This window comes from Phacochoerus africanus, chromosome 5 (assembly GCF_016906955.1).
Source record: "Phacochoerus africanus isolate WHEZ1 chromosome 5, ROS_Pafr_v1, whole genome shotgun sequence".
In the NCBI taxonomy this organism is placed as follows: domain Eukaryota; kingdom Metazoa; phylum Chordata; class Mammalia; order Artiodactyla; family Suidae; genus Phacochoerus; species Phacochoerus africanus.
In genome coordinates, this window is record NC_062548.1 from 1,105,508 (window position 1) to 1,132,023 (window position 26,516).

Consider the following 26,516-nt stretch of genomic DNA (forward strand, 5'->3'; position numbering starts at 1 on the left):
TCAGTATATGATCCCAGGCCAGGAATTGAATCCGAGCCACAGCAGTGACAACGGTGGATGGTCAACCTACTCAGCCTCCAGGAACTCCCCTCCCTGCCGTTCCTTTCTTCCTTTTATCTGTTGAAGGACAGCCTGGGCTATTTCCCGGGGAAGACTTGTGGCTTTTGCTGAGTGCCCACTCATGATGCTCTTCCCCACGTGGCTCTGACCGTATCTTTCTTATACCCTGGTTCCCGGATGTGGATGGTGCATGGGGCTCATGTTTCTCCCTGTGGCAGAACTAGTGAAGCTGCGTGCTTTTCTGTCCGCTTGTCTGTTTTAATGTGTTAGGACCTATTGATCCATTCATTGACTGCAGATTACAAAATGAAAATATTCTCATTCCATCACTTTTTATTTGGTGCCCGAGTAGCACAGCCATTATAGGAAAGCTAGGCCAAGACATGGTCGTGTAGCTCACCTTGCCTAGCCTTGGCCACTGGGCCCTTTGCTGGGACCTCTGAGCTTCAGTAGCTTCAGTTGCCACCCCAGCAGACCTGTGTCAACCATTTCTCTGAGTTTCTTGCTTTCTTTAGTGGGACATGGCATTTCGAGACCACAATGGTGGCACCAAGAGACTCTGGCTGCCATAGGGTCCATCATTGTTCTCTAGACACCCAGAGGCCTGTTGCTTATACATAAACACACATAACAAAAATGCTTTTGATTGTATTTTTTTAAAGACATAACTCTCATAAATTCACACTGATGTTTCCAATTAAAGCTGAGGATGATAAGGCTTTTATGTAGCTTCTTCTGTGTTACATCTCTCTGTCCTTTCTTCCATGCCAAATCACCATTTCTGGACCTTTCCTATGAACAGAGCTCTGCACTCACACAAACACACATACACATACATGCAGTTTCTCCCCTAACTATGTTGACTCTTCCAATTCAGATTTAAGACTGGAGGAATTTGGAGTTTCCGTCGTGGTGCAGCGGAAACGAATGCGAGTAGGAACCATGAGGTTGAAGGTTTGATCCCTGGCCTTGCTCAGTGGGTTAAGGATCCAGCGCTGTCATGAGCTGTGGTGTAGGTCACCGATGTGGCTCGGATCCAGCGCGTTGCTGTGGCTCTGATGTATTCCGGCAGCTACAGCTCTGATTCAACCCCTAGCCTGGGAACCTCCATGCGCCACTAGTGCAGCCCTAAAAAAAGACAAAAAGACAAAAAAAGACTTCAGGAATTTGACATGATTTTTATAGTCTATATCAATATATCCTTCCTTCCCTCCTGAGAATCTTGGTTCCTAAAAACCCAGAGGGTCATTAAATCAGAACATTCCATAGCTCATCACTTATTTCATCCCACATTGTGTACAGTCTACTAGGAGTAGCTAATACTACCATTACCAGCACAATCACTGGGAACAGTTAAAAGAAAATATTAGATTATGCTTCCCCCATTTTCCCCCACCATTCTTGAATCTAAAAAAAAATTAGCCATCCCACTATTGTCTACATTGTCCAAGGTACACTCTCCCTTCAGCCACATTTGTTCTAGGGTCTATAGATAACCGTGTCTATGCTCCCCCCACCGCCTCCAGCCTTGAGTCTGCTGGTCCATTTTGTCCGTCTGATGCTTTTTTTCAGAGGGTTCCTAGGGAGGACTTGGGGAAGCAGTATTCAATTTGAAAACAGCTTATTTTCCTAGTAATTGGAAATACTGGTTCACATCTTCTTCTCAAGTAACTTACACGTGTTATATGATTTTCTTCTGTAATAAAGCTTTCCAGTCTAACAATAATAATAATAATAGTAATAAGACTAATAATAATTGAATTGTCTTTCCCTTTCAAGTCATTTGCTTTTTTGGCCTAAATGCCTAAATCATTTTTGCTTTTCCTTCAAAATTTAGTGACGTGCTTTGCTGCTGGTTGTATACTCAGCATCCGATGCCTTCTTTCCAAATGCAGTTTCAGACTTTCTTTTACGTCAGAAAACTTTCTTCAGTTACTAGTTTTTCATTTCTGTTCTGTTGCTTTGCTTTGTTTTCATCTCTGGTGCTCCTGCTGTACTCATCCTTCTGGGTCTGTCATCAGTGTTTGGCATACTCTTGATTCCTTCTTGTCTCTCTCTCTTTTTTTTTTTTTTGTCTTTTTGCCTTTTCTAGGGCCACTCCCATGGCATATGGAGGTTCCCGGGCTAGGGGTCTAATCAGAGCTGCATCCGCCGGCCTACACCAGAGCCACAGCAACACGAGATCCGAGCCCTGTCTGCAACCTATGCCGCAGCTCATGGCAATGCCAGATCGATAACCCACTGAGCAAGGCCAGGGATTGAACCCGCAACCTCATGGTTCCTGGTCATATTCGTTAACCACTGTGCCACGACGGGAACTCCATCTCTTTCTTTTTTGAGATGTGACTCATACACTATGCAGTTCACCTGTTTAAAGTGTACGATTCATTCTTTTCTCAACATCACACAGCAATCAACGTCAGTTCCAGAACATTCATTATCCCAAAAGAAAGCCCTTACTCAAGAGTAGTCACACACCCCACCTTTGCAGTCTTGGAGGATCTGCTTCCTGTGTGGACTTACCCTCTGTACATTTCATGTAAATTCACAGCTTGTGGCACATAGTAGGACTTCATTCTTTTTTTTTTTTTTTGTCTTTTTGCTATTTCTTGGGCCGCTCCCGCGGCATATGGAGGTTCCCAGGCTAGGGGTCGAATTGGAGCTGTAGCCACCAGCCTACGCCAGAGTCACAGCAACGCGGGATCCAAGCTGCATCTGCAACCTACACCACAGCTCACGGCAACACCAGATCGTTAACCCACTGAGCAAGGGCAGGGACGGAACCCGCAACCTCATGGTTCCTAGTCGGATTCATTAACCACTGCACCACGATGGGAACTCCCAGGACTTCATTCTTTATTACTGCTGAGGGATGCACCATTGAATGGATCCATCACATTTTGTTTACTTTTTCATCATTTGATGGACATTCAGATTTTTCCTCTCCCCCTCCCTTTTTTGGGCAATTATGTATAATGCTGCTATGAACATATACGCTCAAGTCTGGTTCCCCACCCCACCCCCAGTTTTATTTAGATATAATCAACATATAACATTATATTAGTTTCATGTGTGCAGCATAATGATTCAACATTTGTACTTATTGTAAAATAATCACAATACGTCTAGTTAGCATACATCACCACACAGTTACAAATTTCTTTTTCTTATCATGAGAACTTTTAAAATGTTGAGATAGAGTACTGCTAACTATAGTCTTATTGTGTATAGTCAAGTTTTTGAAGGACACGTTTTCAGTTCTCTTGGGTATATATGTAGGCGTAAATTTCTGAGTCATATAGTCACTGTGTTTAAGCATTTTAGGAACCATCAAACTGTTTTCCAAAGTGCTTGCACCATTTTCCATTTCTATCAGCAATGCTGAGGGTTCCGATTCTGCACATCCTCGTCCACACTTGTATCGTCCGGTGCTAGGTTCAGCCATCCTGGTAGGTGTGAGACGGCGTCTCATTGCAGATTTGACCAGCCTTTCCCTCTCTTAGCGTCTTTCTCATTAAAAAATTTTCTTCTTTTACCTGCTTCAGGTATTTGGATGTTTATTTGGTGTTATTTCTTCTAATTTAGTGTTTATTTCTGGAATTATTTTTTCTTTTATTTTAAACTCTTCCCTCAGTTTTCCACCTCACTTTCTGGCTTTTCCTGCTTTAGTCTTTGTTCCTCTTCCTCATCCTGTCCTGTCACACAGCCTGTTTTAAATCAGAGGAAGCAATCATGGTCTTTTATTGTTATGCCTTTCTGATGTATTTATTAGGGATGTTGTTCCATCTCTTATCTTCTTAAAATGGTATAGTATGTGATTTCACCTTGGTACTTCCTCCTGCTCATTTTTAAGTGAAAGCAGTGTTCTTGCACCTTGAGGATAGATAGTGAAGGGCAGCGTGTTTCCTGAGAGTTTTTGGCCTTCCAGTCTCTGTGTTGCCATCCTGGTGGGGCCAGTTCTAAGATAATTTGCCAGTAGGGCAGAGAAGGCAGTGCTGCCCCGTGCTCATGGTCCATCTAGTGCGGGGGACTTTCTTGCAGTGGCCTAGGCCTATGGGAAGAATTGGCTGTAGCTGAGGGAGTGTCTGTTTCCAGGCAGGTACAGAGCTGGCTTTCCTTCTTTGTCTTCCTGCACCCTTCACATCACTCCCTGGGGAGTAACTCTAGGGAGGGTCCCTCATACACAGACCACGGGGAACTGCTTCATCCCCATTGGCAATCCTGCTACAAGTGTGTGGGTTATCTGGTAAGGGGCTTACCCTAGAGAGAGTGAGGGCTTTGAGGTTTGAAAGCATGTAGTTGAGATCTTCAGTATTATTTTTCTCTTCTTGGGCCTCCCATATTTTTATATTAATACTTTTCTCAAGGTTCCAAGAGAATGCAGTAGTATTGACTTGTAGAAAAGTTTACATAAGTGTATCTGCACTCTAGGATTGAAAGCTAAAATAGGACACTGTGTGCAATGGAACCCAAGTGGGGAACATGGCAACCCCTGGTATAAGAAGACGTATCTAGAGCGAGGGCGATAGGCACCTCCAGCCCCACTCTGTGTGTAGACTATAGAGTAGGTAGAGTATATAATAGCATGTACAGAGTAGCATGTACTACTGTAGGTACTGTAGGTATATATAATAGCATGTACAGAGTAGCATGTACAGAGTAGATAGATTATAGACTGTAGAGCATAGAGAGTACAATTGACCCGTGGACAGTGCCAAGCCTCCATGCAGTCAAAAGTCCACATAGAACTTTACAGCCAGCTCCTTCCGTAGCCACAGTTCCACATCTGCAGATTCAACCAACTGCAGATCATGTGGTACTGTAGTACATGTTTACTGAAAAAAACCCATGTCATGGGGGGCTTGCATGGCTTAAATCCATGTTGTTCAAGGGTCAGCTGTGTACAGAATGTACAGAGTATGTAATAGATAATATTAATAATTCTATAATAGATAATAGAAGCTATGGAGAGTAGCATGCATAGAGTATGTAATAGAATCCCTAGAGTTGATAGAGTATAAAAAGAATAAGCAGCATTTAGAGGTTATTATAGACTGTGGCATGTACAGAGTATGTAATGGAATGCAGAGACTGGAGAGTACAAAGCATGTGGAATGCATAGGGTGGAGAGTACATACAACGAGGGCCACGGCTGCGCACCCACTGAATTCTGTGCTTATATCTGCAGTGAGTGTCAACAGGCTTCCGTGTCTCCTCTCTCCCGCTGTTTATCAAAAGCTGCCTTACCGCTCACTGTCCCTCATTTTCAATAGGGCAAGCCTCCCTATGCTGCTTCAGCAGAAGAAGTGGCCAAAGAACTGAAGTCGAGATCCGGAGAGTCTAAATCCTCCGCTGTGTCTTCAGACGGGTCCCTGGCCGAGAACGGAGCAGTGGCTGAGGAGAAGCCAGCTCCCCAGATGAATGGGAGCACGGGCGACGCCAGGGCCCCCAGCCACTCGGAAAGTGCCTTGAACAATGACTCTAAGACGTGCAATACAAATCCTCACTTAAATGCACTAAGTACAGACAGTGCTTGCCGTAGAGCTGATGCTCTGGAGGCAGCTGTCTTAAAGAAAGAAGAGTAAACTTATTTTTTATAGAGGGTGAAGGATGCTGGAAGGGTAAGGATTAGGAATATCTGGAGAGAAAGAGAGCCTACAGTTATGTACATTTTTTCCTTTCCGTAAGAGAAAAATGAGGACTTTGGAAATTCGGATCCCTCTTTGATATCAGAGATTTAAACAACACATTTTTAGTTTTAACCAGTTGTAGTCAAAATGCTACAATAAAACAAAAAGAGAGAAAGAAAATGAAGAGCATTTGACTCCCACACTTAAAATGAAGTACACACAAAGTTTAAACTGGTTATGACAAAAGCCTATAGTTGTGTTTCTTGAACTTATAAAGAAAACAAATTTTGGCAGTCTTTAAGTATATATAGCTTAAAATATCATTTTTAGCATTTGGCACCATATGTATGCCATTATCTTTGATTTTTGCATTACTGTTCACAAGAAAGCTTTGTCTAAGGCTTTGATTTTATGATTATGAAAGAAATAAGGCACAACCACAGTTTTTCTTTCTTACTTAAATTTCATCACTGTTGATGTGGTTCTTTTGTGTTTAAAAAAAAAAGTGCAACTATCAAAACTAAAAAAATTATAGAGTAATATTGCCGTTCTGCTGATTTTAAATATACAGTACATCATACATACTTTACAAGCAAGTTAATGGAGATAAAGTTGAAATCATAGAAGATGCAAATGACCTTTCAAAATCAACACAATGTGTTCTGAAACTTTTCGTGACTTAATACCATGCATCTGTGATCAATGAACTATGTGGTTTTGAATCGGACGTAGACCATTAGTGCTACTACTTGAGCTAAACTTCTGCATGGTTCATAATTTTTAAAGTGTGTAGTTAATATTATGCATGTTATTGTCCTTTCTTCCATTCTTACCAGTATGTGCCCATTTGCAAAACAAAAATGCAGATAATCAGTAATAGTCCTATAAAAGATGTTAACTCTGTTTAGTCATTGACTGATCTTGCTCTAACCTTAAAATTTCGTGATTATTGACCTCTGTTGCATTTATTCTAAAACCCCCCAAAATTATCTAGCTGTTTCGAATATCAACATTACCCTGGTGTACTCACTGCTGTATGCATTATTGTTCTTTGTTGCTGTTTTATGCCTTCATATTAGCAAAATATGAAATTCTGTGAAAAACAACAAAAAAAATCCCTTTGATCTTTAAAAAAAAAAACACAAAAAAAACAACCCCCCCTTCTGTAGCAGGAAACAAATTGCTTGTTCTTGAGAACTTTCCCATCAAGAATTTAGTAGAAGCAGGTATACTTATATCATTTTGATGTTTTTGTTAATGTTTCCAAACAATGTACTTTGAAATCAGAATCACTTCTTATTCGTTTTCATATAATTCTCCTGATGCTCTTCATCACACATTAGTGATCAGAAATGAGATGTAATTCCCCAATCCCTGCCCGCAAGACCTGAGTAGGATCTTTACTGTAAGTTGAAGGGAGTTTTGCCCTAACTCATGGATTGTGCAAGAATGAACTGCTGTTGGGTTTGACTGATTGTAGATGGGTTGTGGTGTGGTGTATCTGAAGGCTATTGAATGCAACTTACAATGCTTAATAAAAATCTTTATTCTTTTAGTATAAAGATGGTGTGGCTTTTAAATTCCTTGTAAAAACATACTTTTTACTGAGGTTGAATTGAGATTGAAACAGCTACTAAAGAGCATAGTAAAATAGCCAAAATTTAGAAATATTTTGCCTATTGCAAGTAATTCCAGTTTTCTAACTCTAAAGGAACATTCATGGTTAAAATGCAAGTTATGTTGATGTCTGAGTGTCATAGTTACAAAAAAGACATGGAGTTCCTGCTGTGGTCCAGTGAGTTAAGAATCCAATTGCAGCGGTTCGGGTGGCTGCAGAGGCATCGGTTCGATCCATGGCCAGCACAGTATGTTAATGAATCCAGAGTGGTCTCGGCTGTGGCTCAGATTCAGTCCCTGGCCTGGAAGCTTCCATATATCATGGGTGTGGTCATTTTGTTAGAAAGAAAGACTTTCTCTTATTGAGCAGACTTAGAAATAGACTTTTAGGAGTTCCCGTTGTGGCTCAGAGGAAACAAATCCAACTAGAATCCTTGAGGATGCGGGTTCAATCCCTGGCCTCACTCAGTGGTTCGGTGATCTGGCGTTACCATGAGCTGTGGTGTAGGTCACAGACACAGCTCAGATCCCGCTTTGCTGTGGCTGTGGCATAGGCCAGCAACTGCAGCTCCAATTTGACCCCTAGCCTGGGAGCCTCCATGTGCTGAGGGTTTGGCCCTAAAAAGCAAAAAAAAAAAAAAAAAAAAAAAAAAACCCAAAGAAGAAATACATTCTATCTTGATTAAACCACTTTAAAAAAAAAAAAAAAAAAACAGAACCATACCGTATTCAGATTTATTTAGGTTTTTACCTAATGTCCTTTTTTGTTGTAGGATCTACCACATATATTTAGTTGTCATGGCTCTTTAGGCTCTTTGTTGTGACAGTTTCTCAGACTTTCCTTGTTTTTGATGATCTTGTGACAGTCTTGGTCAGATATTTTGTTGACTGTCCTTCAGCTGTGATTTGTCTAATTTTTTTTCAGGAATGAGCTGGGGTAGGCTAGATAAAATTAACTTGCCTTAACACCTTGATGGCAGAGCCTCGATCATCTGCTGAGTCAGTGTTGGTCAGCTCTCTTCCCTGTAAAGTTGCTGGCCCCTGCTCCTTTCCATACTGTGCTTTCCATGCGCAGCCCTTAATCAAGGAGTGGGGAGTCATGCTTGAGTAGCTAGTAAATTCTTAGGAATTCTTGGGCATGGCAAATTGATCTCTTCTCCCTCATTTCCCTGTGTTTTTACATCATTGAGTTCTGAGTCCTTTGCACAGGAGAGGGGTGAAAGGTGAGCACTGAATATATTTTATTGGTTATTTTGTGAGCATCCTTTGTGTTTCATGTGCTAATGACACCTTCAATGATGATACCCTAAGATAGGACATGCTTTTTTAGAAGCACTGTTCTAGGTGTTTTAGCTCATTTAATGCTCACAGCAATGCTCTCATGATGACACTACTATTACCACCAAAGATGATTTTTAACTTATTGGAGGCCACACATGACAGAATCCGAGCCAATTAGGGCCCACACTCAGCCTTGGAGGAGCCCTTTGGTCCAGCAATCCCCTCCTCCCGGCCTGCCCAGCTCCTAGGAAACCGCGTCATCGGGCAGTGCAAGGGGGTGGGGTGCGCGGGAGGGGAGTGGGCCACGCGGGAAAGATGAGGTGGGGTGTCAGAAGACGTGGTATCACGGATGCAAGGTCTGCGGGCGCGCGCTCTCCGCCGACGGCGCGGAACCCGGGGGCGGAGAGGGGACGGCCGCCTCTGGGCCCCGCCCGCCCGGCCTCCAGGCAGAGTAGGGTGCGCCCGGGGAACGCGCTTCCGGCCCTGCGTGGGGCGGGGCGGGGCCTTGCGCGGGGCGGCCCGTTCCCGCCCTGCCGGGGTGCGCGCGCACTCTTCCCTCCCATCCTCAGGCCCGCGTTCCGTCTCGTCCCGAGCTACGGCGCAGGCCAGGCCCGAAGCGGTCGGGGTAGGTCGGCCACGGCCGCTTTAGCGTTCACACTGAGGGCGGCTGGAGCCGAATTCCACGCGCAGAGCGCCTTCCGGGTTCCCGGGGACCGCGAGGGCCAAGGGGAGTGGGCCAGGGTTTCCCCACGATCACCGCTCAAGTTCTTCGTTCCCCGGAGCCCGACGGCAGAAAACCCCGCCTTTGCCAGGGCTGGGCGCACACGCCGCGTAACCCTGTAGCCCAGGACCCTGCGCTTCTGCGGAACTGACCACGGTCCCTAGTGCCTGAGTCGGTCTGTTGGTACGCAAACGCTGGCAGTTCTCCTGGTCCCGGCAGGTATGCAGACGCCAAATGCCTTTAACTTCCGCTCCTTCAGGCTGTGGCTCTGAATTTGGAGGAAACAAAGGCAAAACCGAGACCTCTCTTCCCTGACCCTTGTGGTCAGGTGTGTTGGGACGTAGGTTGGAGCTCCTCTGTGTTCATGTCACGCTCAGGTGGTCCACTGCACCAAGGGCCACCGTGGCCCCCCGCCTTTACACTCCCTCGTCGTGAGAGGCAGTGGGAAGCAGAGCGTCTTACAGAGACCACCACAGTTCTAGTGAGGACTCCCCACAGGGCTCACCCAGTCTGTGCCGGGAGCACGTTTTAATCCAGTGTACACTGCAAACGCCTGGCAAGTTTTCTCCGTGGGACGGTCTCTCCAGCGAAGGTTGTGTTCTCAGTGCCACCTGCCTCTACCCCTAGATGCCAGCGATGCCTCCCTGCTATGAACCAGCACCACCCCCAACCCCACCCCGCACGTTTCCTTGTCTTCATGGAGAACGGCTCAGTATTTTGGAGAGGGGAGAAGGACAGAGGTGCAGACCTGGGCATGAGGCAGAGGGAGGCCACACTTACTTGGGGACACGCTGGCCGGTCCTTCCCACATCGCTAGGATTGCAGGGGATGGCCTGAGTGGCATTCTCAAAAGTGAACTGTTCCCAAGGCTCAGGACCAGATTCTGACCCTGTCGTTGCCCCTAAGACAATGTACACTCTCCTGGGGCGACAGCTTCTTTTCCTTTAAAAAAACATAGCTTCTTACAGATGTGATAAATTCGTTGGAGTAATAAAAAATTTTTAAAAATAGCTTTTTTTCTGTTTCAAAAGTAATATGCTTGTAGTAACTTTTAAAAATATAATAGGAGTTCCTGCTGTGGCCCACTGGGTTAAGAATCCGACTGAAGCAGCTGGGATTGCTGCAGAGGTGTGGGTTCAAGCCCCAGCCCCGCCCGGTGGGTTGGCATAGGTCCCACCTGTTGTTCAAATTCACTTCCTGGCTCAGGAACTTCCATATGTGCAGGTGTGACCATAAAATTTTAAAACATTAAATTAAAAAAAATATATATATATACACACATACATACATACATACACACACAAAAAGGAAAAACCACCATCCTGGGATGCCAGTAGTTAATATTTGGTCTTTGTCATATATACGCACGTGTGTGTGTGTGTAATATCAATATATAATTTTTTTACAGAAAATAATCAAGCCATCAGATATATTTTGTAACATTTTCCCCCATCTAGCATCATTTCATGGCACACTCTCTCTCTCCGCTGTTCTCCCTTAGCCCCAAGACTCCATGAGTGTCTGTGCCATGATGTACCTGCCCGCCCAGTGTGGCTGGACATGGCTTTATTTGGACATCCCCCAATATTGATGGAGCATCTGTGTCGTGTACTGCCCTAGACCCCGAGGCTCAGAGAGCATCACAGGCCTGCCTTCATGGCATTCACAGGGGCTGGGGGAAGTGTACATGTGTACAAATAAGAATATTTCAGACAAGAAGATGAGGGAAATATGATGATGTGATGGGTGCATGGCAAGGAGGGCCTCTGGGATGTGGATGAGAAGAATGGTGGTCTTTGGAGGCTGGAGTCAGGCTTGGTCCTGGGGCAGGGAGCAGTGGATGGAGAGAGTCCATGAGGGGGGTGGAAAGCCAGCACTGCAGGGTAAGGGCTCTAGGCCTGCTGGTGGCCCTTTAGAGGGTGTGTGACCAGTCTCCAGGTGGTCACAACCTGGGAGACATGCACACCCTACATGCATTTCACCAGAAGGCACACTTAAGGGTGGGCAGTGACAGTATCTTGGTCCTTAGTGCTGATCAAACCCTGACTTTCTGCTAGAATGCTGGAGAAAATGGGTTTCTGGTTTTCATTTGCATCGCTCTGATTACCAGTGAGGGTTGATATAGCCCTTCTTACATTTACAGTGCCCTCAGTTTAGTATTTTCCAATTGAAAGAGAATGTCCAATGTCCTGGCTTTGTCATGATTCCAAAATCCCAGGCCAAGGCAAGAAATTAAGAAATAATTCACCTCATCCATATGATCGATCACCTGCAAGGACAAAGGGAGTTTCAGACACCTCCCTCCTAGCCCTCCCTCTCCTCCTCTGCCTCAGAGGGAGCCTCTTGGAGCAATGGGCACCAGTTCTTTCCTGATGTAGGTGTCCTCAAGAACAGCTCTTTGGAGTTCCTGTTGTGGCGCAGCAGAAACGAATCCAACTAGGAACCATGATGTTGAAGGTCTGATCCCTGGCCTCGCTCAGTGAGTTAAGGATCCGGCGTTTCTGTGATCTGTGGTATAGGTTGCAGACGCGGCTCGAATCTGGTGTTGCTGTGGCTGTGACTGTGGCTGTGGCGTAGGCCAGCAGCAACAGCTCCGATTCAACCCCTAGCCTGGGAACTTCCATACGCCACAGGTGTGGCCCTAAAAGGACAAAAAGGCAACGACAAAAAAAGAATAACTCTCTCTTCTGGGAACCTTATTCTACCCTCAGATTTCCTGAGAGTAACTAATTCATTGCTCCCCTTTTACTCCTTAATCTCAACTTGGTAGAGTGAACCCTGGGGAGGCCACTTTGCTGGGAGCCGTACCTTTGTCCTGCCCATGCAGGCCTAGGCTGTTGAATGCTTGTCCTCTACTCCTTTCCCTGTTAGCTCCCCAGCACAGCCTGGGTCACAGGTGCTCTGAGGACCTGCAGACAGGGCCAGAGCAGCTCTGCATTAGACGTTTCACCCTGTGTTGTGGGCTGGACTGTGTCCCCCAGATTCATATGTTGGAGCCCTGACTCCAGTCCCTCAGAATGGGACATTATTTGGAAATATGGTTACTACAGATGTAAATAGGTTAGGACGAGGTCATGCTGGAGCAGGATGGATCCTAACCCAACAAACCTGGTGTCCCTAAAAAAGGGGGAACATTTGGATACAGAGACAGACACTCACAAAGGGACAAAATGGCCATGTATGGACTGGTGCTACCACAAGCCAAGGAACTACCAGAAGCTGTAGAGCTGCCTGGACTAGACCCTTCCATGGGCGTTCAGAGGTAGCATATCCCTGCTGGCACCTTGATCTTGACTTCTGGCCTCTAGAACCCTGAGATAACACAGTCAACCAGTGGTACCTTGGCATGGTAGCCCCAGGAAGCTAATACACACTGCCTGCCTCTGTCCTGGTAAGTGCAGACTGCGTTCAGCCCAGGGTCTCTGAAACCCTAGGGGTGAGGGGGGCACTGCTATCCCAGACCCTTAGCTGGGTGTGACTTAGCTTTGGCTGCATGTGTTTCTTTTTTCTTGACACCCATGAGAGTGACCAGAAGTGGCCCAGGCAGACCTGAATGCCAACAGTTCCACCTGGAATGAACCTGCCTGGTAATAAAGAACTATGGCCCTGCCTCTCTGACAGGTGGAGGCTGATTTCAGGCTGAGGGTCTCGTCCTCCCCTGGTATTAACCCAGTGACCATACTTCTACACAAGTGCTCCCAAACCCCTGCATCTGGAGAGAAATATCTTGGGTCTTCCCTGCTTAGAGTGATCCTGGATCTCCATCAGTCCTTCTGTCCACTAAGGGTCTATTGGGGTGTGCTTGCTGCTGAGGAGACAGCCATAAGCAGAACAGAGACCTCTCCGTACTGTGTCACTCGGCCTCAGTAGACAGTCAAGTGAAAAATGCACATGAGAAAAAGAATAAATCCGTGTGAAAATGCAACAGTGATGGTAATACACTTTATGAAGGGAAATGCGGGGGAAAGGAGGAACTTACTATGGTGGAGGAATGTGTGGGTGTCCTCTGAGGAATAACATGAGGCTATGGTGGGAATGACCTTAGCAGAGCTTGAACTACTTCAGGGTGGATGCCCTGGTTGGCCTTAGCCTGCTGTGCCTAGCAGGCCCCGGCACCCATGACAAACCTAGCCAGATCTCGTCACACCACATCCACTTTTGGGATTTGTGCATGTCCATCCCTTCATACCTGACCAACCCCAGTGTGGGCCATAGGAGTGTCACCCTCATCCCACTTGGACCAGAATAGCCATGTTTGTCCCTGTTCTAGTGCTTTATTAACACACCCTTTTGGATTATAAATTATATGGACACCCAGCTGAGGGGCTTTTTATCAACAAACTGCTTCCAAACATCACCGGGCCATCACAGAGATGGACAAGAAGAGCTCACTTTCACACCTACCAGAAAAACCCAGGAGAGTTCTAAAGTTCTCATGGCTCACAGGTCTGGATCCGATCAGCTTGGTCCAGGTACCCCATGAAGGGCCTACTCTTAGAACGCTGCCTTTACCAGATCTGTTACAAAAACATAAATCCAACCTTGAATTAGTATCTCCTTTCTGACATCTCCCCCCACCCCCAAGATAGCTATTAGTTGTTTGTCTCCTGCTCTGGCATATGAGCTCCTTGAAGGTGTCTGCCCTGTTCACTGCCGTAACATCTGCACTAGTGTGCCAACACACTGGATAACCTAGATTAAGGGAACACATTTTTAGAAACACACAACCTACTAAAACTGAATCATCAAGAAACAGAACGTCTCAACAGCTGTATCACTATCAAGGAGATTGAATCAATAACCAAAATGCTTCCAACAAAGAAAAGCCCAAGACCAGACCAGACAGCTTCACTGAATTCCACCACACTTTTTTTTTTTTGTCTTTTTAGGGTCATACCCACGGCATATGGAAATTACAAGGCTAGGGGTCGAATCGGAGCCGTAGCTGCTGGCCTATACCACAGCTCACAGCAACACCAGATCCTTAACCCACTGAGTGAGGCCAGGGATCGAACCTGTGTCCTCATGGATACTAGTCAGATTCGTTTCCACTGAGCCACGACGGGAACCCCATCATACTTTTAAAGAAAAATTACCACCAATCTTTCTTAAACTCCTCCCAGAAACTGACAAGGAGAGAACACTTCTAATCCTTTCTATGAAGCCAGCATTATCTTGATACAAAAGCCAGACAGAGACTTTGCAAAGAAGAAAACTACAAGGAATTCCTTTGTGGTGCAGCAGGTTAAAGAACTGGTGTTATCACTGCAGCAGCTCAAGTCCCTGCTGCTGTATAGGCTTGATCCTTGGCCCAGAAACTTCCACATACCTCAGAAGAAAAAGAAATAAAAGGCATTCAAATTAGAAAGGAAGAAGTAATATTATCTCTGTTCATAGATAAAATGATCTTATGTCAGATAAAATCATCAAGATTTAGGAACTCTAGGAGTTCCCGTTGTGGCGCAGTGGTTAACGAATCCGACTAGGAACCATGAGGTTGCGGGTTCGATCCCTGCCCTCGCTCAGTGGGTTAACGATCCGGTGTTGCCGTGAACTGTGGTGTAGGTTGCAGATGCGGCTCGGATCCTGCGTTGCTGTGGCTCTGGTGTAGGCCAGTGGCTGCAGCTCTGATTCGACCCCTAGCCTGGGAACATCCATATGCCGTGCGAGCAGCCCAAGAAATACCAAAAAAAAGACGAAAAAAAAAAAAAGACTTAGGAACTCTAAAGATTCCCCCAAATAACTATTGGAACTAAAAAACAATTTCAGCAAACTTGTGGGATACTAAATCAACACAATAATCAGTTTTGTTTCGAGTTGCCATTGAGTCTCAGCGGAAATGAATCTGACTAGTATCCATAAGGATGTAGGTTTGGTTCCTGGCCTCACTCAGTGGGTTAAGGATCCAGCGTTTCCATGAGCTGTGGTGCAGTTTGAAGACGTCTCAGATCTGGCGTTGCTGTGGCTGTGGCATAGGCCAGCAGAACTTCCATATGCCATAGGTATGGTCCTAAAAAGACCAAAAAAAAAAAAAAAATCAGTTTTGTTTACATACACTGAGAATGAACGATCCAAATAGAAAATTAGGAACACAATCCCACTTACAACAGCATCAAACAAATAAAATACCTAGAAATAAATTTAGCCAAGAAGACAAAACATTTCTATGCTGAAAACCACAAAACATTGCTGAAAGCAATTAACGAAGACACAAATAGCTCAGTGGGTTACAGATCTAGCATTGCTGTGGCTGTGGCATAGGCCGGCAGCTGTAGCTCCGATTCAACCCCTAGTCTGGGAACCTCCATATGCTGCAGGTGTGGCCCTAAAAAGACCAAACCCCCCCCCACACACAAATAAATGGAAAGACATCCCATGTTCATGTATCACAAGACTTACTGTTGTTAAGATGTCAATATTACAGATTCAACACAATCCCTGTCAAAATTCCAACAGCCCTTTTTGCAGAAATGGAGAGGCCAGTCCCCAAGTTAATATGGAATTGCAAGGGGTCCAGAAGAGCTAAAACAATCTTGAAAAAGAAGAGCTCAGTTGGAAATCTCCCACTTCCTGATTTCAAAACTTACTATGAAGCTAAACACAATACTGTGGTACTGGCATAAAGATATACATACAAACCAATGAAATACAATAGAGAGCCCAGAAATAAATCCTTGTCCGCATGGTCAAATGATTTTTGACAAGAGTGATAATTCAATGGGCGAAAGGACAGTCCTGATTTCAACAAAAGGTGCTGGGAAAACTGGACACTCACATGCAAAAGAACTAAGTTGGACCCTTACTTCACACCCTATCTATACAAAACTTAATTGAAAATGGATTGCAGTCCTAAACTTAAGAACTAAAACCACGAAACTCTTAGATGAAAACATAGTGGGAAATTCATGACATCGGATTGGCAGTGATTTCTTGAATACGACATCAAATGCACAGGCAACAAAGGAATAGATGAACTGGGCTTCATCAAAATTAAAAACTTGTTCTCTGGTGGCCTAGTGGGTTACGGATCTAGTGTCGTTGGAGTTCCTGCCTTGGCTCAGCAGTTAAAGAACCCGACTGGTATCCGTGAGGACGCAGGTTCGAGCCCCGGCTTCACTCAGTGGGTTAAGGACCTGGCATTGCCATGAGCCGTGGTGTAGGCTGCAGACATGGCTCAGATCCAGCATTGCTGTGGCTGTGGTGTAGGCCGGACCTGTAGCTCCAATTCGACCCCTAGCCTGGGAACCTCCATGTGCTGCGGGTGTGGCCCTAAAAAGACAACATGCATACACACACACACACAACACAGAAGGATCTAGTGTTGTCACCGCTGTGGCTTGAGTTTGATTCCTGGCCCTGGAACTTCTGCATGGTGTGGGTGTGGCAAAAAAACACACATTAGGATGACTATATTAAAAGAAAACACACGCACACACATCCCAAGAAAGAAAGAAAACCCCAAATCAGAAAATGATGTGTTGATAAAGATGTGGAGGAATTAGAACACTTGTGCACTGTTGGTGGGAATGTAAAATGGTGAAGCAGCTGTGGAAAACAGTATGGTGGTTACTCCAAAGTTTAAAAATAGAATTACCATGATTCAGCAATTTCACTTCTGGGTATATACACAAAAGAAGTGGAAGCAGGGACTTGAAGAGATATTTGTATACCCATATTCATAGCCAAGTGTCCATTGACAATGAATAGAGAAACCAAATGTGGTGTATTTACACCATGAAGTATCCTTTGGTTTTAAAAAGGAAGGAAATTCTGACACATACTACACCATGGACGAAACTTGAGGACATTCTACTAAGTGAAGGAAGCATCACAAAAGGACAAATACTGTATGATGCCACTCACACAAGGGCCCTAGAGTAGTCAAATTCATGGAGACATGAAGTAGAATGCCGGTTGCTAGGGGCTGGAGGTGGGGGTATCGAAGAATTAGTGTTTGGTGGGGTCAGGATTTCAGTTTGGGAAGACGACAAGTTGTAGTGATGGATGATGGTGATGGCTGCACAATATTGTGAATATACTTAATATCACAGAGCTGTACACTTAAAAATGGTTAAAATGGTAAATTTTCTGTTGCTATAATTAAAAAAGAAAAAACCCACAAGAAACCCTGCACCTGCGTTCAGAACACTTTGAGTGAATAAACACATATGGAAGATGCTGGTTTTCCATTGGATAATTTTGTGAATAAAACACATCTTGGCCTCAGATGCTCACTGTAGGGTGTGCTGTAGTCGTGCTTTGCCAGAGAGCCAGGGTGGAGGGGCAGTGCGTGGGCCATGTAGCTAGGGAGCCCACCTGCCTCTCCCCTCCAGCATGCCAGGCTGCTTGGGGTGGGTGGTGAGGTCTGGAGGCTTGCACAGCCTCGTGGGTGCTGTGCAGTGGGGGATGGGTCAAACTTGTTGAGGCAAGGGGCAGACCATGCAAAAGGGCCACAGAACTTAGGGCAGCCAAGGACCAAAGACATCCCCCTCCTCTCTGGGTCCTTACAAATAAGTTCCCTTCATTCTCCTGCCCTGCCTCACCCCTACTAGGCCTCTGCTTCCAGTGCTCCACCTCTGCCCAACCCCTACCCTGTGCCTGTTCCCCAGGGTACTGTGGTGCCCAGGCCCCTCTATGTGTCAATGTCTCTCTTTACTGCAATATGAGCTGCACAAGACTTGGGGCTGCTGAGTGCTCCATTGCTAGTCCACTGCTCGGCACACAGCAGGTGCTCAATACATGTTGATGTAAATGAATGAGAGAGGGGGAGGACACAGAGAAAAGGCAGGCTTTCTGATGGGGGATAAAGGGGAAGTCATAGTGAGAAACCAAAGAGAGGAAGAGTCTGGGACCCATATTGAGACTTATTTTAGTCTGTAGTTGGCAGGCAGCCTTGGAAAAGCTTTGAGTAACAGAAGTGTCTCAGTGGACACTTCCAGAAGCAAGTTGACACAGCTATAGACAGTGGAGTCCTGGAAGGCAGGGGGTGGAGGTGGATGGGTAGGGTGGCTGGACCCATCAGAGGTCAGCAGTGAATGACTTGGAGTGGGAGGCGCCCATGCCGAATGTATGTGCTCAGGAGTTGACTGAGGGGCGGCAGAGTAGGCTCAGGCCCTGGAGAAGTCTGGGTTCCTGGCTTGCTCCTTCCTCTCACCAGCCAGCTGACTTCCTCCATGAGGCATTCAACTGCTTTGAGCCTCAGTATTCACTTCTGGAAAATGGCACCAATGCTATACCTCTCCATGACACCTGTTTCTAAAGTTTCTACCTATTTCTAAAGTGGCAGCGATAATGCCTAAGGTGTCAGTGTGAATGCTGAGTACATAATAATCACTACCTAGGGGATATGCTAAGCGCTTTACAAGCAGTTGGGTGAGTTCTAGTCCATGTCTGTGAAGAACTAAGCACTGTGCACTGTACCTGGTATGCATTTGATAAATGCTGGGTATCTGTTATCATTATTTGTAAAGTAGGAAAGGAGAGTGTCAGAGATGAGGGCTCCCTGCAAGTTAGCTTCCCCTGCACCATAGTCAGGTTGGTCTCCAGAAGTTTCTGGCTCTGATGGATGACTGACTGGGGGATGTGGATATTTCTAGGTTAAGTGCTTCCTGTACCACCGTGGGGGAAGGCAACTCAGCACTGCCCAGGCCCAGCTCTTTGGGTCTCCTTGTAGACTCTGATCTGCAGGCTGAGTACTGTTTATCTGCACCAATTCACATGAGGGTGATAATGATGGACAATGCTTAATAGTTACTCCTTTCCCTAGGTCATCCAGGCTGTAACCAGGAAGAAGGACTCAGGACGGGAGGGTGACAGCTGGAATTCAGGTAGGAAGGCTTTATGGTGCTCCAGATCCTGAGCAGCTCGCCAGGGTGTGAGAGGGTGAGGAGGGGGGGATAATCCCTTTCTTACCCCTTCTCCAGCTTCTTTCTCCCACTGTCACTCCCTCCTAGCTAAGGCCCTGCCCTGGGCACTACCAAGGCTGTGACTGAGGGGTTGTCTGTTGGGGAAAGGTGGCTGACAATGTGAGGGTAGATTTTGACTCAGTAGGAGGGAGGACCTCAACTTACAAGTGGAGCAAGTGGCCCTTAGCAGCTGCAGGCCTCGGCTGAGTGTCTGTTAAAGGTGCTTCTGTGAGGTGAGCTGCCCCAGGTTTCCTGCCTCAAGTCTGGAATTCTGTGCTTGTGGTGGCCAGCATCTCCCAGCAACATGCAGATTTTGCCTGGGGAGGGTGGAGAAGAAGCACAGAGTGAGAGAGCGTAGACAGGTTCCTTCCTCTGAATTAGGAGCCAGCTCTGCTCTGGCATACTGAAATGATGCCCCATGGATGCAGCAGCTAGGAGTGGGGCTGGGGAGAGCCCGCTATAGAATATGCCTTGGGAAAAAGATCCCTCAGAGCCAGGTCCCCTCCCAGTCTTACACACACTAAAGACCCTGTCCATCCCAGGTGAGGTGGAAGGACCGCTTCAGGGCAAAGGCCCAGATCCACACTGGAACACCTCTTTGGTGTCCTCCTTCCTCCTACATCCTTGTTGCCACCAGCAGAACTCAAGCAATTGGGGACACAGACAGGAGGCCTGGAACCTGCTGTTCTGCCTGCATCTTAGGTCTCCGGGGCTTGAGGGCTCTGACCAGGGCTCCTGGGCAGCTGAGATTCCAGGTAACTATTTTCTCTTTATAGGGCTGACTCGTGCCAGCACGCTCTGGGTCCCCTGAATTCTGTGCTCCTCTGAGGGCTGAGCATCAAGGGAAGTCCAGAGTGAGGGAGGGTGGGCTGTCCTCAGCCAGGAATGAAGGGGAAAGAGAAGTTGTATCCCAGCCAGAAACTCAGTAGGGAGAGGTGGGGAGGAGGGCACAGGAGGAACCCCCCTGGCTGTCCCCTGCCCCACTGCTGTATCACAAGAAAGTTAGAGCCAGGTAGTTGCTCCTCAGCCTTCTGAACCAGGAAGGACGCCCTCGGGGTCTCATCCCACACCCAGGGGGTCTCCCAGCCCTGCCTCCCCCCCCCTCCCCCCCGTCCCCTCAGTCCAGCCTCTCCGCGGGGACTCCCCCCACCCACCCGACGCCCCCCGCGCCCATCTTCTTCCAGGTGACGGTCTTCCAGCCACCCTCTTCCCTGGCTGGGGTTCCCAGCCCACCTTCTCCTTTGGAGGGGTTTCCCAGCCCACCTTTTCCCCTGGCAGGGTCTCCTCAGCCCCCCTTCTTTCCCTGCAGGTCCCCGACCCACCTTCTCCCGGCAGGGTACCCGGTCCTTTTTCTCCCCCGGCAGGGTCCCCCCGGCCCACTTTCTGCCCGGCGGGGTACCCCGGCCCGCCTTCCCCGCGGTCCCCGGCCCGCCTTCCCGCGGCGGCAGCGGCGGCCCAGGCTGGCGGGCGGAGGCGGCGCCACCCGGGGCGCTGACGTAGAGGCCGCTCGGCGGCCGGGGGTCCCTTCGGTGGGGCCGCGGCTCCCCGCCCGCCGCCCCCGCGCGTCCATTCCCTTTTGTGTCCCGCTCGCGGCCCGTCCCCCGCGCACACTCGCGCCCTGCGCCCCACGGGCCGGCGGGCGGCTCCCGGCGCGGCCCTGCACCGCGCGCCCCGCTTTGTGTGGACGCGCCGGCCGGGTGCGCGCGGGCTGTCGTGCGCCCCCGGCCCCGTCCCCGGCCCCGGCCCCGGCCCCGGCCCCGGCCCCCGCCCGGCCCGGCCCGCCCGGCCCGACCCGGGAGCGCAGCGCGGGCCGCGGGGCGGGCGGGCGGCGCGGCGAACATGGCGACGGTGCCCGTGTACTGCGTCTGCCGGCTCCCCTACGACGTTACCCGCTTCATGATCGAGTGCGACGCCTGCAAGGACTGGTTCCACGGCAGGTGAGCGCGCAGCCGCCCGGTTCCGGCCCCGGCCCCCGGCCCCGGCCCGGGCCCCGGCCCCCGGCCCCGGCCCGGCCCCGGCAGCGCTCCGCAGGCCCCCGCCCGCCGCCTCCCGCCGGCCGCGCGCCCTTTTGTGCCCGGGGCGGGGGCCGGGGCCGGGCGGGCGCCCCTCGCTGCCGCCGCGCACAAAGCGGGGCCGCGGGGGGCGACGGGCGGGGGCCGCGCCGGGAAGTTGGGGCGCCCGGCCGGCCCGGCTGCCTGACAGCGGGGCCGCGGAGGCCGGGCTCCGGAGGCCCAGGCCCAGCGCCCGCCGCCTCCCCCGCGAAGTTGCAGGAACTTTCCCCGCGCGGGCCCCGGAGAGTCGCGAGTGGCGGGCTCGGACGCTGGCGGGGCTGGAACTGACGTGGGGCCCGGCCAGGTGGCGGCCGGCGCGCCCACCCTCTGCCGCGGCCCGGAGCTCCGGCACCTCGTCCGAGCGGGACCCCTGCCCGGCCCCTGCGGGGCCCCTGGACCCAGCCGGCCTGCGCGCCCCCGGGTGGGAGTGTGGGTGACAGAATGGTGTCCGTGTGTGGGTGCGGGTGTCGTGGCTTTGCCGCCTCCTCCCTGGCCGTCATGTTTCCCCATTCCCCTCTGCTCTGCTCCAGACACAGGCCCACCCTGGTTTTGACCTGACCTTATGCTCTCGGAGGAAAATGGGGTGGGGGGAGGTAAAGCTTGGCCTTTGCCTAAGACCATGACCTGGCCCTGTGCCGAGTTTTCAAAAGCCCGAGGCCCCCTCCCGCCCAGAAGTAAGTGGAGGAGGAGGAAGAGGAGGTGACAGTGGTGCCCAAACTGCTCCAACAGGTTCTCATGTGTTTGGGCCTCAGCAGGACCCGCCAGCGGCTGGCCAGGGTGGTATGCCCTCCTAGGCTCCAGTCTGAAACCAGCAGGAGCAGGGCTGAGAGGGAGAGCGGAGCGTGTGGCGGGAGGTGGTTCCTCAGCTCCCAGAGAGGAGAAACTCCCCCCACTTTTAACTGCAGAGGAGCCAGTGGCCCTTAAATATGGGCCATGGTGTCTAGTTCTGCTAGTGGGGGAGCCAGGCAGCCAGATGTGACGGGGCTCGCTCAGGTTGGTCAGCGCCAGGCCCAAGTCCCAGCTCAGTGCCTGTGACATGGACCCCACTGAGCAAAGGTGGGACTCCATGGGACAGGGATCCCCATTGAAATCCCCTGGGCCTCCTGGGCTGCTCTCCTGTGGATATCCAGGGCTGCGGGGACCCCACAGAGCAGCAGAGCCTGGAGTGTGAGCCCTGAAGTCTGCCCAGAACAGGGCTGCTCTGCACACCCACCAGTTGGCATCCTCTCAGAGTTCATGGTTGGATCAGGGGTGAGAGCTGCCATATGATCCTTCATGGCTCCTCAGTTCCAGAGATGCTGAGAAGCTGGCCTCGAGTGCCCTGAAAGTGGTGGGGCCTCTCCCTCCTCCCACACTCCCATCCAGGGCGTGCCGAGCTCCCTAGGTGCCTAGGCTAGGGGAGTATGAGGGCGCAGGAGAATCTTTGACTTTCTAGCTCCTTCTCCACTGGGTTGGAAAGGCAAGGCCAGTTCTCAGCTAGACTTTGAGATGAGAAGGAGGGGGTGGGAGGAGTCAAGGGGGTAGGGTGAGACCCAGGAACGAAGGGCAGTCAGAAGAGAGGGGTTGAGGGCTGGCCTGAGGAGGGCTGGTGTCATTTGCTGGGTTGACTTAGGCAGAGGCAGGGAGAGGTTGTGTCCTGAGATACCTTCAAGGGGATGTTTTGGGAAGGTCTTATTTCCTGAGGTCTCATTTCTCATGTGAGGTCTTTGATTTGATCTGGTACAGGCACAGATCATTTGATCAGCACAAGTTCATTTCCAACAATGTGGGTTCGCCCTAGGGTCTGAAAGGGGTTGTGCTTTTGCAGTGCCACGGGGCACATCTTCTCTGCATCCAATCAAGGGTCCCTTGTGAAAGTGAGCCCTGAGGCCAGGACACTTCCTGGAGTCCTCCTCTGGATGACCCAGGGGAGATGCTGTGATGTGGGAATGCGGTGTCAGGGGTTGAGTCTTTTGTGGGAGAGGCTGGACAAGGCTGCATGCGTCCCCCACAGCCCTGGGCAGGTCTCCCACCTCCTTGGCATGGCCCTTCTCTGCTGTGATAGGAAGCTATGTGATATGATCCACGTGATTCACAATCATCAGGTATTCCTGGATGTATGACCCTCCACTCTTTGCAGATCCAGTCCCACCTGTATGGTTTACTTTACATTCAACAACCCAACTCACTTTTTCAAAGTTTGAATACTTCATAACTTTGTATTTAGAGAGGATTTTAGACCTACAGAAGAGTTACAAAATGATCAAATTCTGCTGCCAGCATGGACATTGAGGCAGAAACACTGGGGGAGATCTGCTAACCAAACTCCACGCCTCTGACAGGTTTATTTAGTTCCAGGACCTTACATTTCATTTCACTCTCATGTCTCCTTACTCTCCTGAATATTTCTTTTAGAAGGAAACTTTGTATCATTCCCTGAAATAGAATATTAGTATAACTTGCCATAGACAGTACCTGTGAAAATAAACATAACTGTGAAAGTAACAGGCTACCTCTTGTTCCACCTGTGACCCATCCCTCCAGCGCACCCCATTTGGCGAGGATTGGAAGGGGGTCTCTAAGGTTACCCACTCACAGTGGCCAAATCTTTGCTGGGAGAACTATAGAAGCATTGCCAGCTGAGAACGTGGTTGGAGCAGAGCCTGCTCCCAGGCTTGTCCATCTCAACAGGAAGCATTGAGTACCCCGACCAGTACCCTCACCAGCATTTGCGGGGCAGGGAGGTGTCTCTCCACTGGGCTCAGTCAGCTAGGAAGGCGGGAGCCTGTTTTCCACCCCATCTTGACCATGGCTGGTCACTCCTGGGGCTGGAGCACCTTGTGAGTCCAGCCCTCACACCCAGTGCAGCATTGCCCAGGAATTGGCTCTGACCAGAGGGATGGATCTTGCAGCTGGTTGTTTTCAGAGCTGTCTTGTCTGTGTGTTTGATAGGGAAGTGTGGCACTACTTGGGCATCGGGGACCTGCCTCCCTAGTTAGGATGACACAAAGCCACTTAGGCCAAGAAATGGGGGCCTTCTGCCAGACCCTGTGTGTCCCCCCACCCTGCCTTCTGCAGGGCATCTGACTGAGACTGGTCCCTCTAGGGAATGACCTGGGTGTCTCACTTTGTCACCACTCTGATGTGAAGTCTCTGTCTGTGGGAAATAGAAATAATTCAATTAAAGTATCAGATATCCAGAAGCTTCCTGGCCCTCTTTAAGTTTCTGTTGTACTGAACCTGAAGGGTTTTGGGAAGCATAAACCGTGAAGTTGATTTTAAAGAATTTGAAAGCTGAAGGTGCTGGGCAAGTCCTTCAGTGGCAGAAGTCTCCTTTATTCCTCAATAAGTACCATGGGGTGCATGTTCTGTGTGGGGCCCAGTGCCAGCCCCGAGGGTTCTGAGGGTTTCTTACAGGGTTTCTTCTATGGGAGTCAGGCAGGTGGATCGGGAGTTTCAAGCAGCCTGGAGAGGTGTTCAGAGCCCTGAGGAGGCACTGTGTAGGGCGAGGAGGAGGCTGCGTCGAGATGGTCCACAGGCAAGGGAGCCACACTGGGGCTTCTGAGTAGAACAGCAGTGGGGGAGGGGATTGAAGCTTTGACTGAGGATTTCCCTCTGGCTGCTGTGGGCACAATTGGGGGAAAGATGGGGACTAGAGCCCCTGTCTAGGTGCGAGGTGACAGGCAGGACCTGGGGGTGGGGACTGGGGTAGGGAGAAGGGGTGGAATTCTGCAAGTGCTTAGCGGGGGGCTGACCAGAGGTGCCTGATGTTCGTCCATCCATCTGTGCTCTACCTCCCTTCCTTGCTACAGCCCTGTCTCTGTTCCCATCTCCCTTAGGACTGCTGGCCTTTGTGGGCTGTCTCTGTGTCTCCCACCCCACCCAGCCTTAAGCTTCTTGGGATGGAGTCTCTCCCTGGGTCCTCGGCTCTCAAGGGTGCTTGGTACTGCAGAGTGGGGCTGACGGCTGACTCTGTTGGCCAGCAAAGCATGTGCACTTGGATGGAAGGGTGGGAGGGGCTGCCAGGGGTCAGGCCTCAGTGTCTCAATCTGGATGATCAGAGCTGACAATTAAATCTTCCAACTCGAGACTGCTAAATACCATGGGAAGTGTCATTCACCTGGTGGTGGAGCTGTGGCCTGTTTGATGTAGTTAGGAGGAACAATTCATCATCTTTAATGGAGGATTTCTCACTGTGTGCATTTAAAAAGTTCCAGAGGGGGTTAGAGGAATGTCCTGCCAACTTACAGAGGGCAGAGCAGGTGTCCCCTGTCCATCGATCCTCTCCAAATGAGATGAATCTCAGAGGAAGTGACTTGGAATCGAGCTCATGGTAATCACTAGAATGTTTGATTTTATTGAAAATAATGGCCTGGAAACATGCTTGGAGTGAGCTATTGCACTGCAGCCCACGTTTGTTTGGGGCCACTTTGGCTCAGGTGGCTTGAGATTGGGCAGAGGCTTGGGGTTCTTGATGTGGACCCTGCCACTCTGGGGCCATCCCCTCACCTCTGCGCTGGTGGCACCTGGCCATGTGGCAAGGCCTTTTTTCAAAAGAATGAGGAGATTTCCTGTTGGGAGTGAGAATTGGCCAGAAAATAATGTTCCATGATGAAGTGTGCTGGAAGAATCTAACTCTGAAGATTCGGGTGTGGGTAAAGCAAAGTCGCCAGTTGACTTCTAATGACTGATGTGACTAAGAGCCTACAGGGCGCACACTCAGGCCCCCTTTATGGTGTCAGGAGTAGTTCACAGTCGTCCATCTTTATTGGTTCTCATAGTCACCTGGGTGTTGCACCCTTGTGGCACCCTTGTCTTCCCACTTCTAGTGGGGGAGGTGCTGGGGCAGGGAGGGTCTCGTCTCCTTGCCCACAGCAGGTGGTCGCACCTCCATCATGTGCAGGCGCAGAAGTGGTGTTTGGCATGTTCTGGCTTAAGGACGCCGACGTCCCATTCCTGTCTATGATTTTGAAAATGCGACATGGGTGGAAACATCTCAGCAGAAAGGCCACATACGGTGCCACGTAAGGAGGCTGGGCTCTCTGCAGTGCCCTCTGGGTCTCAGGAGGGTCCCACTAACCTCTCAGAGTTGTGTGTCCATCTCTGTGTCTCTCCTTCTCTGTCCCACTCTGTCTGCATTCCCTGACTTCTGCCTGTCTTGGGTCTCAGCTTTTTGGCTTGGCGATAGGTGAGCCTAACTGTGCTCTTTGGAGTGGGGCTTGGCCTTATGCTTTAGGGTGTAGGGTCTCTTTACTTCCCCCCAAAGTTCTGG

The 26,516-nt window shown here is 49.4% G+C and overlaps 2 protein-coding genes and 1 long non-coding RNA gene across 5 annotated transcripts in view; 2 read left to right on the plus strand and 1 right to left on the minus strand.

Annotated features, from left to right (window-relative positions):
• FAM120A (family with sequence similarity 120A) overlaps nucleotides 1–7,252 on the plus strand; it is a 113,150-nt gene extending 105,898 nt beyond the window's left edge. For both annotated transcript variants that reach the window (XM_047779331.1, XM_047779330.1), the window contains one exon: nucleotides 5,334–7,252. In XM_047779331.1, coding sequence (XP_047635287.1) covers nucleotides 5,334–5,645 — 312 coding nt within the window. In that variant the 3' untranslated portion in view covers nucleotides 5,646–7,252. The remainder of the gene's footprint in view (nucleotides 1–5,333) is intronic.
• Nucleotides 7,253–11,945: 4,693 nt separating this feature from the next.
• Nucleotides 11,946–21,210, minus strand: LOC125126957 (uncharacterized). The gene is made up of 3 exons (XR_007134832.1): nucleotides 21,104–21,210; nucleotides 19,380–19,531; nucleotides 11,946–13,826 (listed from the first exon to the last, which is right to left on the minus strand). It is a non-coding gene; the product is annotated as an uncharacterized LOC125126957 (long non-coding RNA).
• The window catches only part of PHF2 (PHD finger protein 2), an 88,314-nt gene continuing 82,794 nt past the window's right edge, over nucleotides 20,997–26,516 (plus strand). Inside the window, exon 1 of one of the 2 annotated variants that reach the window (XM_047779337.1) lies at nucleotides 20,997–21,151. In XM_047779337.1, coding sequence (XP_047635293.1) covers nucleotides 21,054–21,151 — 98 coding nt within the window. In that variant the 5' untranslated portion in view covers nucleotides 20,997–21,053. The remainder of the gene's footprint in view (nucleotides 21,152–26,516) is intronic. The other variant, XM_047779336.1, reaches the window with a different exon arrangement.